The sequence below is a fragment of the Microcaecilia unicolor genome, chromosome 2 (assembly GCF_901765095.1).
Source record: "Microcaecilia unicolor chromosome 2, aMicUni1.1, whole genome shotgun sequence".
Classification (NCBI taxonomy): domain Eukaryota; kingdom Metazoa; phylum Chordata; class Amphibia; order Gymnophiona; family Siphonopidae; genus Microcaecilia; species Microcaecilia unicolor.
Genome location: NC_044032.1, coordinates 28,610,857 through 28,629,810, shown reverse-complemented (window position 1 = coordinate 28,629,810; position 18,954 = coordinate 28,610,857). Strand labels below are relative to the sequence as shown.

General features: G+C 45.6%; 1 protein-coding gene across 2 annotated transcripts in view; it reads left to right on the top strand.

Annotated features, from left to right (window-relative positions):
* Positions 1-18,954, top strand: part of LOC115462833 (ubiquitin-associated protein 1-like) — a 79,191-nt gene that overhangs the window by 13,062 nt on the left and 47,175 nt on the right. For both annotated transcript variants that reach the window (XM_030192866.1, XM_030192867.1), the window contains exons 2-3: positions 13,538-13,578; positions 15,051-15,175. In XM_030192866.1, coding sequence (XP_030048726.1) covers positions 13,545-13,578; positions 15,051-15,175 — 159 coding nt within the window. In that variant the 5' untranslated portion in view covers positions 13,538-13,544. The remainder of the gene's footprint in view (positions 1-13,537; positions 13,579-15,050; positions 15,176-18,954) is intronic.

Below are 18,954 nucleotides of genomic sequence, written 5' to 3'. Positions count from 1 at the left end.
CTTTAAGGACCTCCAGGAAAGGCAACTTGAGCAAGCCTTGAAGCAAGCCTTTGAGGTGATGGCGCTGGGTCTCCAGGCTTCGATCTACTGCTCCTTTGTGACGCGGGCCTGTCTTTACAATGGCAGCAGCGGACTGGTACAGCCTAGTCAGCTCGTATTACCCAGGTGGAAGCAGAGTTGACTTACCTAGCAGATGGGGTCTGTGACTTGGTGTCTGCGTTCGCTAAGGGCATGTAGTTGATGGTGGCCGCTCGTCATCGGCTGTGAAACTGGTTGGGAGACATGGCTTCTAAAGTGTAGTTAAGCTTCCCTTTCGGGACAAGTGGCTGTTTGGTGAGGAGTTCTGAGAAATGAAGCCATGGAGTTTGTGAAAGATGAGACTTGCTCTGGAGGCCATGTGCATGGTTTGGCACGGCAGAACTCTGGGACAGCAGGAAGTACAGGTCTGGGAGGTTGCACTTTTCGTCCAGGCATTTGTCCTTTTGGGGTGATGAGATTGGGCGAATAGGCAGGATGCTCTGTATCCTTTTGCTAAGCAGTCAGTGTTGCCAGGCCGGCTCCCTCTCCTGTTCCTATTGGGGGATGGCTCGTGACGTTTCGAGGAGAGTGGGCCAAGATTACATTGGATCAGTGGGTCCTCAACATTATCCAAGAATGGCTACAAGTTGGAATTATCCTTCCCGGTTGCTCCTGTCTTCTTATACTCCCCTTGTCGGGTGTGTGTGTGTGTGTGGGGGGGGGGGGGGTGTCAGAGCGGCCCTGGTTTAGAGCACTCTCAAAGTTGTTGGCTCTAACGGCCATTGTCCCTGTACTACCTCCTGAGCAGGGTTGGAGTCAGTGTCCGTATTCTGTTTACTTCGTGATGCCAAAAAAAGAGGACTCGGTGTGTCCGGTATTGGACTTCAAAGGGGGTGAATCGATGCCTCAGTCCTTCATTTTCAGGTGTAGACCCCATGATCGATCATCGTGCCCATTCACTTGGGGGAGTTTCTGACCGTGCTCGATCTCAAGGAGGCATATCTACATATTCCCATCTGGTCTCCTCATCAGCAGTTCCTGCGCTTTGCAATCTTGGTCAATTCAAGGCCATGCTGTTTGGCTTGACCACAGCACCACACACCTTTTCCAAGGTCCTATTCTTGGTGGTGGTGGTTCTGCGTCGGCAGGGCGTTCGGTTTCACCTGTATCTAGACAATGGGCTGATCAGAGCATCGTCCTACTAGGACTGAGCTAAGGGTCTGGGTGTATAGGCTGCAGTTCAACTGTATTCTCTATCTCCACCTACTGGTCGATGAACATGACTATCCCACTCATCCTGAAATAGTGCGAAGAACTAATGGAAAGAAAATCATTATCAGGTAAGACCTAATTTCTCCTTTCATTACGTATCTTCCCATTATTCCAGGACGAGTGGGATGTCCCCAAGCAACCCCTACTCCGGGTGGGAATTTGGTCCTGCTACTCACAGAACCACAGCACCAAAGGCAGTGTCTCTCCACACCAACACATCCATCCAATAGTGTCTTATGAAGGTATGCAACGTAGCCCATGTCGGCGCAACAAACAAGTCGCATGTTGGGTATTAGGAAGGTATGGAAAACAGGTGCGAGGCTGTTATAATGCCGTTATATCGCTCCATAGTGCGACCGCACCTTGAGTATTGTGTTCAATTCTGGTCGCCGCATCTCAAGAAAGATATAGTGAAATTGGAAAAGGTGCAGCGAAGGGCGACGAAAATGATAGCGGGGATGTCGGGACGACTTCCCTATGAAGAAAGACTAAGGAGGCTAGGGCTTTTCAGCTTGGAGAAGAGACGGTATATAAAATAATGAGTGGAGTGGAACAGGTGGATGTGAAGCGTCTGTTCACGCTTTCCAAAAATACTAGGACTAGGGGACATGCGATGAAACTACAGTGTAGTAAATTTAAAACAAATCGGAGAAAAGTTTTCTTCACCCAACGCGTAATTGAACTCGAATTCGTTGCCGGAGAACGTGGTGAAGGCGGTTAGCTTGGCAGAGTTTAAAAGGGGGTTAGACGGTTTCCTAAACATAGTAACATAGTAAATGACTGTACAAAAAGACCTGGAAGTCTCTGAGCCAATCACAGCGTGTTTAGCTCAGCTAAACGCATTGTGATTGGCTCAGGGGCTTCCAGGTCTCTCAGCTGAGTGAAGCACTGCCAAAAAAGACGTTTTTATTATTGCGAGGGGAATGACGGCCAAAATGGATGGTTTTTTTGGATTGGGGGCGGCGGGGAGGTTGGGGCTGCGGGAAGCTGTAATTTCAGTGCGGGTGGAGGGGGAAGCGGCGGCGATCTCGGATGTCCTTGGCATGCGCAGAGCAGCCAGCATAATGCTTGCATGCTCGACTGGCCGACTGTTTAACAACGGAATAGAGAATGCAAGTGAGCTACAACGAGCAGCTCATTTGCATTCCTATTCCTTGTTGCATGCCCGTTCCTTACCGATTTGCTAAGGGAATCGGTAAGGAAAGGGCTTTAATGAGTCTTTAGTGCATCTTGCCCTAAATGAAGTTCCTGGCAATGGTAGCATATGAGAAATGTATTTATTAGAATTTAATAAATTGCTAGAACTAACTAGCAGACCTGAGCAGTGTACATAAAATGTGTGAAGTTTAGGTAAGGATACAAATGTCAGGAGCTCATTTGCATATATTAGCTAAATTTTTTTTTGCAGTTTTGTGGGTTAGTGCCCTTTTATGTTTATAATTGGACAGTAAAAAATTATTTCTTATTTTTGTTAGCTTGCAAGATTGAACTGACTGCTACTTGGTTTGCATGCTTATAGATTAAGAGAATGTAATGTTAGATCAGAATCTGAAAGTTCATCTGATTACCTTAGTTTCCTTCCTGTTGCAAAACAGAGGAAAAGCATACTGTAACTGAGAATCCTCTGTGCTAATCTCCGTTGAAAATGAAGGTTGCTATATAAAGGGCACAGAGCCTACCCATTTTTTTTGTTTTGGGTCTGTTTGGGTTCCTCTTTCCCCCATGCATCACTTTTCACTTGTTTACATTGAACGTCATCTACCATTTGGATGCGCAGCCTTCCAGTCTCGTAAGGTCCTCTTCTATTTTTTCACTATCTTCTTACGATTTAACAACTTTGAATAACTTTGTGTTGTCAGCAAATGTAATTACTTCACTAGTTAGTTCTATCTCTAGATCATTTATAAATATGTTAAAAAGCAGCGGTTCCAGCATAGACCCCTGGAAGAACCCCCAGTATCTACCCTTCTCCATTGAGAATACTGACCATTTAACTCAACTCTCTATATTCTGTCTTTTAACCATCTACAGTAGAACACTACCTCCTATCCCATGTCTCTCCAATTTCCTCTGGAATCTTTCATGAGGTCCTTTATCAAATGCCTTTTGAAAATTCAGATACACAGTATTGACCGGTTAGAGTTTGTCCTTTTTAGTACTGAAACAACAAGTGTCATCTAGATCTAAATGAGCCTTTTTCCAAGAGATGTGCGTATATGGTATTAACATCCTTCTAATATTCCTTGAGTACTTGATGTGACTAGGACGATGTCAGGAGGCTTAGTCAGAATGACATATATTTGAGTGTGGTTTGGATATGAATTAAGTTAATTTGCTTGTATTTTTCAATTTAAAACCCTGACCTGATTTTCAGGACCTAGTTGAACTTTTCCTGTTTCTAAATATTTTATTTAAAAAATTTGATTGCTTTCCCAGCTTTACTGTCTAGTGTACAACATCGAAACGATGTGCATGTTTATGATGGCCTTTTAAAAATTTGTTTACTAGAAATGTATCTTTAAAGTCATATTTCCAAAGGTAGAAGAAACCCTTAGTAAAGAAACCTTAGTAACCCCTGTAATGCAGGGGTAGAAGTGTTCTGGTCATTTTTGGATAACGAAAATTTATTGCTGCCAGCTGCTTGACATCTCCTATCCAGCACACTGGGGAGAATGTGGTGCTGTAATGAGAGCCTTGTTGAAGTTGGGTTTGAGAGGAGATGCTGATAGGGTGCCACTGGATAAAGTATGTGTCCATGTGGCTTCTGCTAGATTGCCACTTTTCCGTTAACAGAGGTGGAAGAAGCTGTAGATATGGGAAAGGGGACTTGATATGCCGCCTTTCTGAGGTTTTTGCAACTACATTCAAAGCGGTTTTACATATATTCAGGTATTTTATTTTGTACCAGGGGCAATGGAGGAGGGTTAATTGACTTGCCCAGAGTCACAAGGAGCTGCAGTGGGAATCAAACTCAGTTCCCCAGGATCAAAGTCCACTGCACTAACCACTAGGCTACAAATGCAAAGTGGAGGAAGTAAGAAATGTTGGAGGTTGTTGGATTTTTACTTACTTTGTAAGCCATTATGCTTGTTTTGGAAGAGGTTATCTGTTTAGAGAATACTTTAAAGAAATGGTCTTTTTTAATCCCAGATGAGATGCCACCACACTGTTTTATTTCTTTTGACTTCAGAAATTGTAGCCTGGTGGTGTCTTCTGTTTATTGCGTACTTGCTGTTTCAAATGTAGCAAAGCCAGTAAACGAAGTAAAATTCTATAGGATTAAATGTACTGTTGAATTTAGGATTTTGTGTTACATGCTTAGGGTGGTTCTGTGTCTTTTCACCGAGACTGCTGGTGAATATGAAGTGTTAACGCAGTCCCAGGGGACTCTATCAGAGTTATGTTACAACAGTGGACAAAGCAGGAGTAAACCTGTTGGATGAATTTCTTCATAAAGGTGGTTAATAAATGCCAATAAATGATGATAATAACCTTCATACCATCTCAGTCTACTCTTTAAATTATCATTCCTGGCAATTCATATCCTCTGAATTCTTGTATTATGTTTTTATATGTTTTAAAATGTATTTAAAAGCTGGCACCACCTGCTCTGGCTGTATCCTGGATAAGGGAGTGAGTGCACATAGGGTTTCAGTGATAGGCTCTGTTTCTTAGTCCTGGGTGGGACTCTGCAATCAGAGATAAAGAGCTTAGGCAGATATGGTGTGAAGCTGTGAGTCATTATGCAGAACCCTCCCTGTTTTGCTATTGCAGTTGAATAGATTGTGACAGATTAGCATACTTAAGTTTGCATTAATAAAAATGCATAGGTTTTTTCCTTTAAAAAAGCCAGCCCTTTTATTAATTTAATATAATTATTTCTTTCATATCTTCATGTTTCTTTCACTTTTTATTTTTCTCATTTTTTCCCTAGACAGTCCATTTTTTTTGTTACATTTGTACCCCGCGCTTTCCCACTCATGGCAGGCTCAATGCGGCTTACATGGGCAATGGAGGATTAAGTGACTTGGCCTGTGCCTGAAGTGGGAATCGAACTCAGTTCCCCAGGACCAAAGTCCACCACCCTAACCACTAGGCCACTCTTCCATATTTATTACAGCTTCCTTCCTTTTTTAAAGCTAGTAGTTCTCTCAGGCCAAGATGCACTATAAAAAACGTTAAAGCCCTTCCCTTACCGATTCCCTTAGTGAATCGGTAAGGAACGGGCATGCATAAAGGAATAGGAATGCAAATTAGCTGCTCGTTGTAGCTCACTTGCATTCTCTATTCCATCGTTAAACAGTCGGCCAGTCGGCCGGTCGAGCATGCGCAGAGCAGCCAAGCGTTATGCTGGCTGCTCTGCGCATGCCAAGGACGTCCTAGAAAAAAAGACGAGCTGTGCTTATGGACGTCCTTTACTATATAGAAAAAAAGACGAGCTGTGCCTATGGATGTCCTTTATGGACGTCCTTCACTATATATATATCTATATATATATAAAACTTACCCTCAACGTTCTATTGTCTGGCGACACTGAAGCCAAGGTTCGTAAGTTCGAAGCTCTGAAGCCACGAAAAACACAGTCTCGGGGCCCCGCCCTCGCGTCAAACGTTATGACGTTCAGGGCGGAGCAATTCACTCACATCGACGGCGGCCAGGGCGGCGCAATGGCGTTACTAACAACGAAGGTGCGTTGGGTGGAGGGGCCAGAGGAAAGCCTTGCTAGCGCCCATTTCATTGGCTCCAGAAACAGGCCTTTTTTTACTAGTGTGTGTATATATATATATATATATATATATATATATATATATATATAATATGACAAGCTGTGACCTTCTGGTGGAGCCGGGGAAGAAAATTGCCACTGCGGAGTGAGATTCGTCTGACCCCGAGCGAGGCCCCCGAACCCACGGGCGCCAAACCACGTCCTGGACGATCAGATAGCCGGTGACTCGGGCGGAACGAACATCGCACGCCCAGCGGGAGAGGAGAAAGCGGCGGGACCGGAGAGCAGCAGCCCGCGATCCAAAATGGCGGCTAGAGCAGGAGACCATGGAGCGGGGCGAAGAGAGACCTGAAACGGGACGTGCTGAGAGCGGTTAGAGTTGGTGGCATACCTGAAAGACGGTGAGTCGAGCAAGCTGTGTGGGAAGAGTAGCAGAGACCAGCAGGCGGCGAGACAGACGGGCGTTGTTCTCCCCCCCCCCCCCCCCACATGGAACGAAGTCGGTAGTGGAGAAAACGGAGGAAGCCAGCAGAGGACATCAGAAAGAGAGCTGGAGCACTAGATTGGGGAAAGGTGGAGGTGAGAGGGCAAGGACACCCCCCACGGAAGAGTGCAGCAGTCTGAGGGGCCAGAAACTAAATGAGCAGCACCAGCACAACGGAGAGAGGCTGGAGGGAGCCAGAATAAGGTGCTGGAAAAGAGCTGAGGAAGCACAACTTGGAGGACACAGCAGAGTGGAGTTGAATGCTGGATTCAGAGAGTGAGAGTGTCGTGGTTCCTTCACAGAAGAGAGTTGGGAAAACACGTGGTTTGAGTACAAGGGAACTCCTGGATGGGATATAGCCCAAAAGTACCTCTCTAAGGAGTGAGAAGGACAACAGCTGACTTTAATTAACTTCAAGAGACGTTTGAGCAAACAACGCAGAGGAAAGGTGGGGGACAGAAGATGCCGCCGAAGAAGAGCTTGGAAAAATTTCGGTATGCGGCAGATCAGGCGGGAAAGATGAAACAGGAGGTGGCGGGAGCCAACCAGGGCATGGAGAAGATGAGTGTGATCCCCTTAGACTCAGAGGAAGAGCCCGTCAGAGACGTGAATGAGAGCAACGACGAGATCACTAAAGCAGATGTTGTAGGCTGGTTTAAAGAATTGAAATCAGAACTGGAAGGGGTTCGAAAGGAGATCCAGAGCTCGCTTCGAGAGATCCGGACGGAGATAGGAGACCTGGGCACACGAGTAGCGGGAGTGGAAGAGAAAATGGAAACAGTCCAGGCTGCGGAACGAAAAAGAAAAGCGGAGGCCCATGTAGTGCCAACAGAAATTCAGCAGTTGGAAGACCTGGAAAACAGATCCAGACGCAACAACTTAAGATTCAAAGGGATCCCAGAGCTGGACATTTTCAATAATTGTGAGGTGGTGATTAAAGAACTGTGTCAATACATCTTGAATCCGGAGGGGGAAGAAGGGCAGCGAGAGATCTGCTTGCAACGAGTGCATAGAAGCGCGGGCCCCCAATGGGAATTGATGCAGAGGGATGTCATAGCCTGTTTTTGGATTTTCCCACCAAAGAGCGGATACTAGGAAAAGCAAAACAACAGAAGTGATCCATTGGAAAAATTACAAAATTGGAGTATACCAAGACTTGGCGGGAGCAACTCTACAGAAAAGAAGAGCAATGGGAGAAGTGACGAGCTACATGAGAGCTAAAGGGATTAGATATTGGTGGCTCTTTCCTTTTGCAATATGGCTAACAGTGGCTGGGAAAGTCCCGGAAAGTGAAGACACCTACGGAAGCATGGGAGGCGCTGAGGTCGTTGGGCTGCGAGGGACTCCCAGCCCGGGAGCAACAACCACCGGAAGAGACAGAGCCAAGAGCAGACTCGGCATGGCAGATGGTGGCAACCAGAGGAAAGATAGGAGCGCCTCCTGATGATCTAAACGAGTTGGAGCATTGCTCAGTTTGTCATGAACAATGATTAAGGTTGAAGTGGGGAGGGACGTAGAACTAGGGAGAGGGGTGCTTTCAAGGGACAAGATGGGGAGTGGGTAACGCCATTAACAGAATAATGGGGAGGAGGGTGTAGAGTAATACAGGGGGGTGGAAGCTCGGGGTGATTGGGGGCCTGGGGGGGGGGGTTAGAACGGAGCCTCCTTTCAGACCAACGGAAGCAGTAAAGTCGGGTATGAGGGGAGGGGGAGGAAGGGATAGAGATGGGAAGGGGAGGGAACTAGTACAGGGAAGGAAGGGGATAACTCAGGGAGGGGGGAGGGAGAAGGATTCAATGTGGGCTCCTGGAATGTGAATGGACTCAATAACCCGGGGAAAAGAATGAGGGTGATGAAAGAACTAGGCTACGGTGGGAAGTGATATGCCTGCAAGAGACGCACAGAGATGGACATTTGTTACGTAGTAGGGCTTACAAGGAGGTGGTGACACACCAAGGGGCAGGAGGGAAGAAAGTGGGGGGAGTTGCTATACTGCTTAGGCAGACATGTGGTATGATTATCAAAAATAATTTCAAGGATACAACAGAGAGGTGTGTGGCCCTATGGGGGGTGATACAGGGAAAGGAGGTAACACTGATCAACATATATGCCCCTAATACAGGGCAGGGCGGGTTTTTTCAGACACTATGGGAAGAGCTTCAAGGGTTTGTAGGAGGACAGGTGATTGTGGGAGGAGATCTCAACATAGCCCCAGATGCAAGATTAGACCACTCGGGAGGAGGGGGCTACCAGTCGGGTCTAGGGAGAAAGGCACTTCGTAAATTTTTGAACCATATGGAGCTGGTGGACAGTTGGAGGATGGTACAGGGTACACAAAGGGGATACACCTTCTACTCCCATGCAGCGAACTCATATACTAGGATAGATGGGCTGTGGGTACATCGCAACTGGGCACCGATGATAATGGAGATGGAAATAGAACCAGTTCAAATTTTGGACCACGCACTGGTGTGGATTAGATTATAGGGATGGAACGGTAGGAAGAGGATCACCACTTGGAAACTTAATGAGTCTCTCTTGGGGGAGGAGCAGGTGAGGGAGGAGGTTCAGGCTAGCATACAGGAATACTGGAGAATTAATGATACTGGGGAAGTTGGGGATGGGATATTATAGGATGCAATGAAGGCAGTGGTAAGGGGAATATTGATTAAATGGGGAGCTAGGAAAAAAAAAGAGAGGGGACAGGCGATTGATAACTTTGCGGCAGATTAAACAAATTGGAAAGTACCCATCAGAGAAACCCATCTCCACGAGTATGGTCAGAACTCAAAAAGATCAGGGGGGAACTGGAAAAGGTGCAGATGGTAGAGGTGGAATATATGAGAACGCGATTACAGCAGCAATTTTATGAATATGCAAATAAATCCAGCACCATGTTAGCAAGATGCCTGAGGGCGAAAAGGGTAAAGTCAAGGATACAGAAAATTAGAGATAGTAAAGGGGGTTGGGTGTACATAGACTCTGACATAGAGAAGGGATTTTTAAGCCAGATAGTATAGATCGATATTTGGATCAGATACCCCTGCAGACACTGAGTGCAGAGGAGAGCCAAAGGATGGGTGAACCAATAGGACTGGGGGAAATACAGGGGGTCATTAAAAAACTTCCCAATGGCAAGGCCCCCGGGATGGATGGGTTCACGGCACAGTTTTTTTTCTATATCAATCGTTTTTATTGATGGCTTAATACAAATGGAAAGTATAAATAACAGCCAATACACTACATAGTACCACAATGAGCTCCAAGAAACAATTAGCAGATTCAATTTCGCCAAAACCATCATAACAGTATTTTCTCCCAGATTTCTCCCCCCCCCAGCCATGATACTGAGGCAATTCCTAGCTTGGTTCTACCAACTGTATAGAGCTCTCCCACCCTAAGGCACACTATCTCCTGCAGCAGTGCGCCCGTACTTGAACAGCCCACCGGGTGTCTGTGTTCTTATGACCCCCAGCGGGCCTGTAAATGTTTCTATCACATCCAGGCCACTACACAATTCACCACCTTACTCCTGTAGGGCAGTAATACACTTGCGAAGAACATCCATTCAGACTATCCAGGAGTATCAGACCCCCCCTCAAGTGGGTTAAGCCCCATCCTGCTTGCCAATCTAGGTACCATTCATTCGATAAATTCTACAACACCGTCTCCCCAGCCTCTACGTCTATTAGAGGCCCAAATGACAGACCCCAGAAGCTGTATATGTAGCTTTTCCACGCCCTACCCAGGCAGCCTCTCAACCCTTTGAGCCAGTATAACATATCATAAACTGTTAGACGAACAAGCAACTACTGCTTAATACTTGCTCTAGTACCTATCCATTTACTACGAACCATGCCCAGGCTCCTCCCCCCCACCCCTCCCCTCCCCACCCCCCGGGTTTCCATGGCCAACCACTCAAGCATTCAGAACTCTGCTACGCGCTGCTGGGGTTAATGAATCCCAGAAAGGTGATCACCTCTGGCAATAAGCATCTCCCTTGGACGAGGCCAGGTCACCCACCCCTCCGCGTTCCAGTGCGCACAAAGCAATCATCCTGGATCTCCAATGCTGATAGGTTGGGGGCTCTGCCACTATCCATTGGTGGAGGATAACCTTTTTACCCATGAGAACCACACGCTTCAAAAAAGGTTTCAACCCCACCACCCCTGGTACCGACAGCTTAAACTGATCAAATAGTTGGGACGCGTGTGGGGTCCAGCGCACTCCCCACAGCTCCGACACATGCCTAGACACCCGTCTCCAGAATTCCAGAACTCTCGGGCATGTCCAAAACATGTGCCCCAGATCCGCTGGGGAGTGCGCACACTTGGCACAGGCATCATCCTCTCGCATTGCTGCCCTCATCGCCCTGTGCGGGTAAAAGTACATTCTCATGACAAACTTAAACAAGGTTTCTCTCAGCAACACGTTCTCTGTCACCCTGGGAATGTTCAATGTATAAATCTTTAACTGTTCTCCTCGAAGGCCCAGGGATAATTCATTGTTCCACTAAGTCGCCAACTTATAATCTACCTCCCCTAGTTTCACGGCACGATTTTATAAACATTTAGAGAGTCTGGTTAGTCCGATGTTGTTGAGGGTGGGTAATGGGGTCTTGGCAGGAGGAGAGCTCCCGGGTTCCATGATGGAAGCAGGGGTGACGGTCTTACCCAAACCTGGGAAAGACCTGATGGTGTGTGGGTCCTATAGACCCATTTGCTTATTGAATGTGGGTGCGAAAATCATTGCGAAAGTGTTGGCTAACAGATTGGGAAGGCTGTTGCCTAAATTAATAAACACAGACCAATCAGGTTTTATACCAGGGAGACAAGTGGGGGACAACATTAGGAGAACATTACACCTGCTATGGGAGGCCCCCCAAAACAAATTCGGGAATAGACATACTATCGATGGATGCGGAAAAGGCATTCGATAGGGTTAATTGGGGGTTCCTATGGGTGGTGTCCCATAGAATGGGATTAGGAGGGAATTTTAGTCTATGGGTGGAGGCATTGTATAGGAACCCGAGAGCATGCTTAAACATCAATGGGGGATACTCTCCATTCTTCCCGATAGGTAGAGGAACCAGACAGGGTTGCCTGCTGTCCCCACTCCTCTTTGCACTCTATATAGAACCGTTAGCAGCGAGGATTCGAGAACATCCTGGGGTAGGGGGATAGAGAACACCGTATAGCTCTATTTGCAGATGACATGCTGCTTTATGTAAAAGATCCTGGCGAAACACTATCAGTAATTCAGGGGATATTTGAGGAGTACGAGAAATATTTAGGGTTCAAGATAAATATGGACAAAAGTGAGATAATGGGAATATCCTTAAGCGAGGAAGAGGAGGCAGACGTGAGAGATAGATGTGAATTTAAATGGGCACCCCCAAAAATTCGATACCTAGGGATACAGCTACCGGGGGATCTAGATAAGGTATTTCAACTAAATTATGGCCATCTACAAGAACAGATAAGAAATGATATGTTGAGATAGAAAAGCAAGTGGTTGTCCTGGTGTGGGAGGATGGCAGTGATCAAAATGAATGTGCTGCCGCGCATATTTCTCTTTTAGACACTCCCGATGGCAGTGCCGAAGCAGTTCATTAAAAGATTACAGAGTTATATAATTTTATATGGGGAAATAAGAAGCCGCAGTTGGCACAGAGCGTATTGTGGGGGGTGGGAGGGGGGAGAGCGGTTCCAAATTTGAGGTGGTACTATTGGGGATCTCAGGTGAAGATGATTTTAGATTGGGAACGGGGAACAGAGAAACCCTCAGTCCAAGTGGAGCAATCATATTGGCCACAAAGGAGCTTGAAGTCCTTGTTGTGGACTTCAGAGAGCTTAGGGAGAGGGCTAAGAGGGGATTGTAGTCCATATCTTTGGCATTTATTGGAAATATGGGGAGAGATGAGGAGACGTTGGGGGCTGTTGGAAGGAGTGTCATCATTGGCCCCCCTCAGATGGGAACCAAAGTTTAGAGCGGGCAGAGAAAACGCTACATTTATCAGATGGGAAAAGAAGGTAGTGGGGAGATTCAGGGATGTGCTGCATGGGAGAGGGATGTGGACTTTTGAGGAGTTGAAGGCCAGGTATGGGTTCCCTGAGGGAGACCGATTTGCATACATACAAGTAACAAATTTTATGGGGAAGCAGGGCTGGAGGGGAGGAACGCCCCGAGAAAGGGAAAGCTTAGAAAATCTGTGGATATTATTGGGGAAAGTTTCAAAATCCATTTCGGTGTTATACCGGTTCTTTCAAGGGGATGAAGAAAGGGCATACTCATTTAAGGGAGCATGGGAAAGGGATTTGCAATGCCATTTTACAGAACAGGAATGGGAACGTATATGTGGGGAAGTACAGAATGCCTCGGTTTGTGTATTAATACAGGAAAATGCATATAAGGTACTCGCGAGGTGGTACTACACACTAGAAAGGCTGAAAATGTTCAGTTAAGTATGGAGGGACTACATTTTTTTTTTTTTTTTTAGTCCAGTACAGTTGCAGTCCTTTTTGGATATGAAATGATCTCAAGGGGTGAAGATTCAAGTGCAAGTTGGATAATGGTGTTATATGGGGTGAATTAGACTCATGTTTAGCGTTACTTTTAAGTTTTTTTTTTTTTTTTTTTTTTTTTTTTTTAAACTTCTTATGGATTCTCCTAAATATTTTCTCACTCCCCCTCAGCCTTTTGAGGTCTAAGAAGGATTTAAAGGGTTTTTCCCCAACTTTATTTTTTCTTTGTACTCCCAAGAGTATTTGTTTCTTTTGCTTTACAATGTTCTCTAAGGAGTATCTATACCTATAATTGTTTAATCCGTGTTGCTGGAACAAATGGTTACTTGTTACTATTTTGTAAAGGAAAAATAAAATATAATAAAGTATGTACTGTAGTAAACCAGCCACCATTGGAGAGATGAACTCAAGTGTTTTCACTCATTAAGACAGTGCATGTATAATGTTCTGTATGTGTGGTTTTTTTAGGTTTTGAAAGATTTTTTTGAATATTTCTCTTTAAATCTTTTTCAGGTTCTAAATGGCGACTAGGAAGTTGGCATCAGATTTTCATGGTAGGTGAGATGGGATGTTAAACAATGACTCAATGGGTGGAAATGTACCAGCCTCCCCATATTCTTGTCATAATATCCGTTTCTTTTTGGAATGATGTTTTCTTCCTGATTGGGTTTTTAGCTGAGTCAGAGCCAGTCTCTTTTGGTTTGACATAAGCCTTACTTACTCCTGCTTTGGGGCACCTTGTCCTTCTCCATTTTTTTTAAATACTGTCTCCTTATGGAAACCAGCTTTCATAATGTACCTCCTCTAGTTGAGGACTGTCATGTACACCCTGAATCGGGCAACCTGTCAATGTTGATTGATGGCTTTTTCTGTGCTTCTCTGGAGTCTATGAACATTGCTTCTTTAGCATCCCCATCTCTGGTGGTCCCTGGAACAGGAAGCTATTGGGCCAGCCCCCCGAGGAACATCATTTTAAATAATAAATTTTGGATTTACATAGCCCCTAGTATTTTCAGTTTCAGCTATAGTACTTCTGGAAGACCTAAAAGCAGCAATACAAGATGGCTAGTGATGAGAAGTAATGAGCTACTACTGAAAAGGTGTGAGCAAATCCAAATAATAGTTTGAGATACAGTGATATAGTGAGATTACCTAGACAGCTTCAGGTTACAAAGGAATTCAACTCATGGGTTGTTGAACAGAAAATAACTGGGGTGCTGTATGAAATGTGATATTCTGGGATAGAATCCATAAAAGGGGTGGGGACTCTGCACCTATAACGGTGATATAATTGAGGCCTCTAAGAAATCCTGGAGTAAGCACAGGTTCCTTAGTGCAAAGAAATTGACAAATTGGTTGTGGTCTTTGGCCTTATACTAGGAAACAATGGGCTGACTAGATGGGTCTTAGAGTCCTTATCTGCCATCAGATTATGTTGTTGATTTCTGTTTGCTGCCCTAAGTCATGCATTTAGATTTGGGTACCAGTGTCTGTGAGAATTTATATCCTGCCCCCTTTCCTGCCTTTTACACAAAAAGTAGCGCATATGAGTTTATCTTGTTGGGCAGACTGGATGGACCCTGCAGGTCTTTTTCTGCCGTCATCTACTATGCTATGTTATGTTAAGTCTTCCAACTTTGATCTGCTATCCTTTAGAAGGACTGCTCATCCAGTACTGGGAAGTTGTTTAGCCCAAAGACAAGAGGGGTATCTTGCAAAGCCCTTGGCACCATTTGTTTGCAGGACCTGTCACAATAGCTGCAGCCATCCCCCCTCCCCCTCTCAAGCTCTGACTAAACCTGTAAGATGGAGGATCTGAGCATGAATCTCCTGTACCTAGTGTGCATAGTGCTACAGCATAAATTGTAAAGCTGGACTGATGCTATTCACTCATAGGTTCAAATTATTCCTCTTGGCAGACAAACAGAATTGCTAGTGCATGCTTTGAGTACGTACTATGATGTGTGATCCAGGTATGTTGCAGAGCCCTTCAGTTTTCATTATGCATTCTTGTTATTGATTTTAGGGCCTTTCAGTTACCTAGACGATGTCCCTTTCAAAATAGGAGACAAATTCAAGACCCCAACCAAAGTTGGTTTACCTATTGGATTCTGTGTGCCCGATCTTTCCCAGCTTGTCAGAGAAGTGCAGGTAAATGTTACTTTTTTCTTTATGGTAATGATTGATATGGACACTAAATATGGAATTTCTATGTTCTAAGAATATGTATTTTTATCTTCTGTTCCTAACTCCTTCCCCAAAACATTGTACTAATACTTTTTCTGGTCCACGTGGCTTATCTTCATGGTGTTTTGATATAAATGAAATTTTATTTTGGCTCTGGCAGTTTCCTGCTTTTTGGGCTTCTGTTGCAGTTGTCATTGAGTCATTATTCACAACTACATGGAGTTTTATTCTAGTTTTTAATGCTTATCCTGTGTAACCCAGTCATCACAGTAGAAATCTTTTGACTGGGGCTGTATACGATAGCTTTTTGCAAAACCTGGTATGGGTGTACACTCTGGCGATAGCTGGGAATCTTCTGCAGCATCCTGAGAATTGAAAGCTGGGCTTGGGAATTGAACCTAGATCTCAAAGGAACTAATCAGTTTTCCTGATTGCAGAAAGGATCTACTAAGCCTAAATGTATCTCTGACTGACTGATGGTTGTCTACTCTGCAGTTAAAAATCTCTAATGACAAATGCTTCACCATCTTGGTCTCTAACTTCTTCTAGTACTGGAAATTAGTGAGTGAATAATTACACTCTTTCTGTGTATTACAACATTTCCCATTCCCATGGAGATGGAGAGACTACCAGATTACAAGACTTATATAATGTTTCTTCCATAGCATCCCCCAGATCAATCCAGAGACAAATGGGTTATGTCTGCCTACCAGCAGGTGCAGATATTTCCCTCCCTACCTCCCCTGCTGCTCTTGGTGCTGAGCTGCCTGCTGGGGTTTTGGATCTCTTGCCTCCTTGCATTGAAAAATACCAAAATAAAACCCGCGGTTAATAGCGGTTTCCCCTTACAGGCACAGCTTGTTCCTGTGGGAGTCGGCAGGGTTACAGCACCTGATTGTGTCCTGAGCTGTTTCTCTAGGATCCTCTGGACTGTGAGTAATCTGATGGCGAGCAGCGTCATGAGTCTGTGGCGCATGTGCTCGCTCTTCCCTGGTTCAGGCATTGTTGGATGCGCCATCGTCCCCATCGCAGCTTGGTTGGGGTTGATTTTGGTGGGCTCTGCTGACATGCACTTGTCGTGCTGGTCCGCTGCAGCCATTTTGGATGTGCTGCCATGTCTAGAAGGCTCTTCAATATTTTATTTTGTTACTTTGGAAAAATATTTTTTAAAACATATTTTGTTTTATTCATTGTATTATTTATACTTGTTGTAGCACCTTGTCATATTTTATTGTTGTTTAGACTCCTGATGCAGGCTACCAGCCGAAACAACATGGTACTGTGTCGAGTCTTCACCAATAAATTGTCTACAATCGACTGAAGTCTCATTTGTCTCTGGTTAGCCTGGTCAGTTCCCCACTTTTGTTTTTGCTGCTGTTTTCCCCTGGGATCTTGGTGTTCCTCCGCCTCGGTGGACTCTCACCAAAGAGGTGCGGCCTCTCCATCTGCCTGAGCTGCGGCAAGAGCTCTGAGGTCTTTTACAGAGAGACTACGAGGGGGGGGGGGGAGTGCAGCCAGTTTTAGCCAGCTAGGTGCCCTGCGCCACCGACCTCAGGCTCAGGTAGGTCCTTTAGGTTGAGCTCTTTGTGGGTCCAAAAGAGCTAATGACTGGCGCCTCCAGTTGTGGAACCCATTCCTTTAGAGGAGCAAGGCCTGGGCCGTTATTCCATTCATTTAATAGTCCCCAAGAAGGAAGGCTCCTTTCAGCCCATCCTGGATTTCGAGGAAGTGAATGCTTTTCTTCAGGTACAACACTTCCACATGGGAACCCTTTGGTCGATGATCTCATTTCAGTCAGGCAAGTTCCTGACCACCTTGGTCCTTAGGAAAGACTAGCTGCACGTTCTCATTGTGCATCATCACAAGTATTTCCACTTCTGTGTGTTTGGGTGCAGTTTCCAGTTTCGAGCTTTGCTCTTTGGGCTTGCCACAGCCCTCACCCCTTGCACCTTTTCCACAGTGGTGGTGGCAGCCCATCTCCGGTGTCTGGACATTTGGGTGCATCCTCTAGACAATTAGCTGATTCGGGCTGACTCTGAGTTAGAGGCCAGGGGAGCAACTTCTCAGGTTATATCCCTCCTGGGGGAACTTGGTTGGGTGGTGAATTGTTTGAAGAGTTGTTTGCACCTTTTCCAGGTTGTGGATTATCTGGGAATTGGCTTCAACACCATTCTGGGGATGGTTTTCCTCCTGGAGGATTGGGCAGCAAAGCTGCAGGCGCTGTGAGCTGCTGATTCCCAAGGTTTGGAACTACCTGCCACTCTTGAGCTGCATGGCAGCAACACTAGAGGTGCTGGAGCTGAGCACATATGTGGCTACTGCAGTTGACTCTCTTGTCCAGATGGGCCCCAAATTCACAGGATTTTGAGCAGCCCTTCTCTTGGCCAAAGCGACAGCCAGTCTGGTTTGGTAGGGCTTACCAGCCTGTAGTTTCCAGCTTCTCTGTCATTGCTTTTGTGAAGAAGGACCACATCCGCTTTTCTCCAGTCCCATGGAACCACCCTCATCTTTAAGGATTTATTAAACAAATCTTTAAGAGTACCTGCCAGAACCTCTCTGAGCTCTGTCAATATCCTAGGATGATCCCGTCCGATTCTGTGGCTTTGTCCAGCTTCAGATTTTCTAGTTGTTCATAAACACTTTCTTCTGTGAACAGTGCTATATTTATATTTATTTATTTGTTACATTTGTATCCCACATTTTCCCACCTTTTTGCAGGCTCAATGTGGCTTAAATAGTACCATAAACAGCGTTAGCCGATTCCGGTATGAACAAGGTGATATTGAGGTACATGTATGGTAAAGACCATTGTGGGGGGGGGGGGGGGGGGGAACTTAGAGAGGGAGAGGAAGAAGATATGTCCAGTTACGGTCTTTGGTTATGTTATGGTGCTGGTATCTCTTGCCACTCAGGATTTCAGGATATCCAAAATGGAGTATGCATGAAAGATCTGCATATAATAGAGGCAGTGTATGCAACTCAAGATCATGCATTTCCTTGTCATCAAGCAGATGAAGCCATTACGTATGGGTTATGTCCATCAACCAGCAGGGGAGATAGAGAGCACTCAAACTTTCACAGTGCCTTCTTGGCCAGCTAGCTCCACTGCCTCTTCAGTATTCTCTATCTCCCTTAGCAGGGTGGCTGCAGCTTGTTCGAGCTCCAGAAAAATCTGCCGGGAGGTGGTTCCTGGCTTGCCAGTTGTTAACCGGGGTGTTGGAGGCTATAGCAGCTTCACTTTAAAGGCACATAGGTTAGCCCTTTCCCTGCCTTACCCATACCTCTGTGGATGTGGACATATTGCCTTGCTTTCCCTGTCCTTACCCACCAACAGTGGATGCAGGCATATAGGTTCGCCCTTTCCCTGCCTTTCCCACTCATCTGAGCCTCCGGAGTCTTCAATACCTCTGCTTTCCTCACAGCTTAATAAAAAAAAAAAAAAAGTCGCGTTTTTAAACGCAGAGACGCTGGAACAGAGGTTTTTGACCTGATTTTCAGCAGGATCGTAGTTGTACACTAGATCCTTTGAGGTAAGAGTGTTTTCCAACTCCTCCGGGGTGGGCCTGCGATCGGGGCGATTTTGGCGCGAAACCGCCATTTTGGATTTTACCACCGTTTTTCGGCGATGGCTGCGGACAATGTAAAGCGCTGTTCCACTTGTGGCAAGCGCAAATCAGCAGCAGGGCTCTGTAAATCGTGCTGTATTGGCGTAGGAGCCGGCCCGAGCATGGCGAGCGATGTTT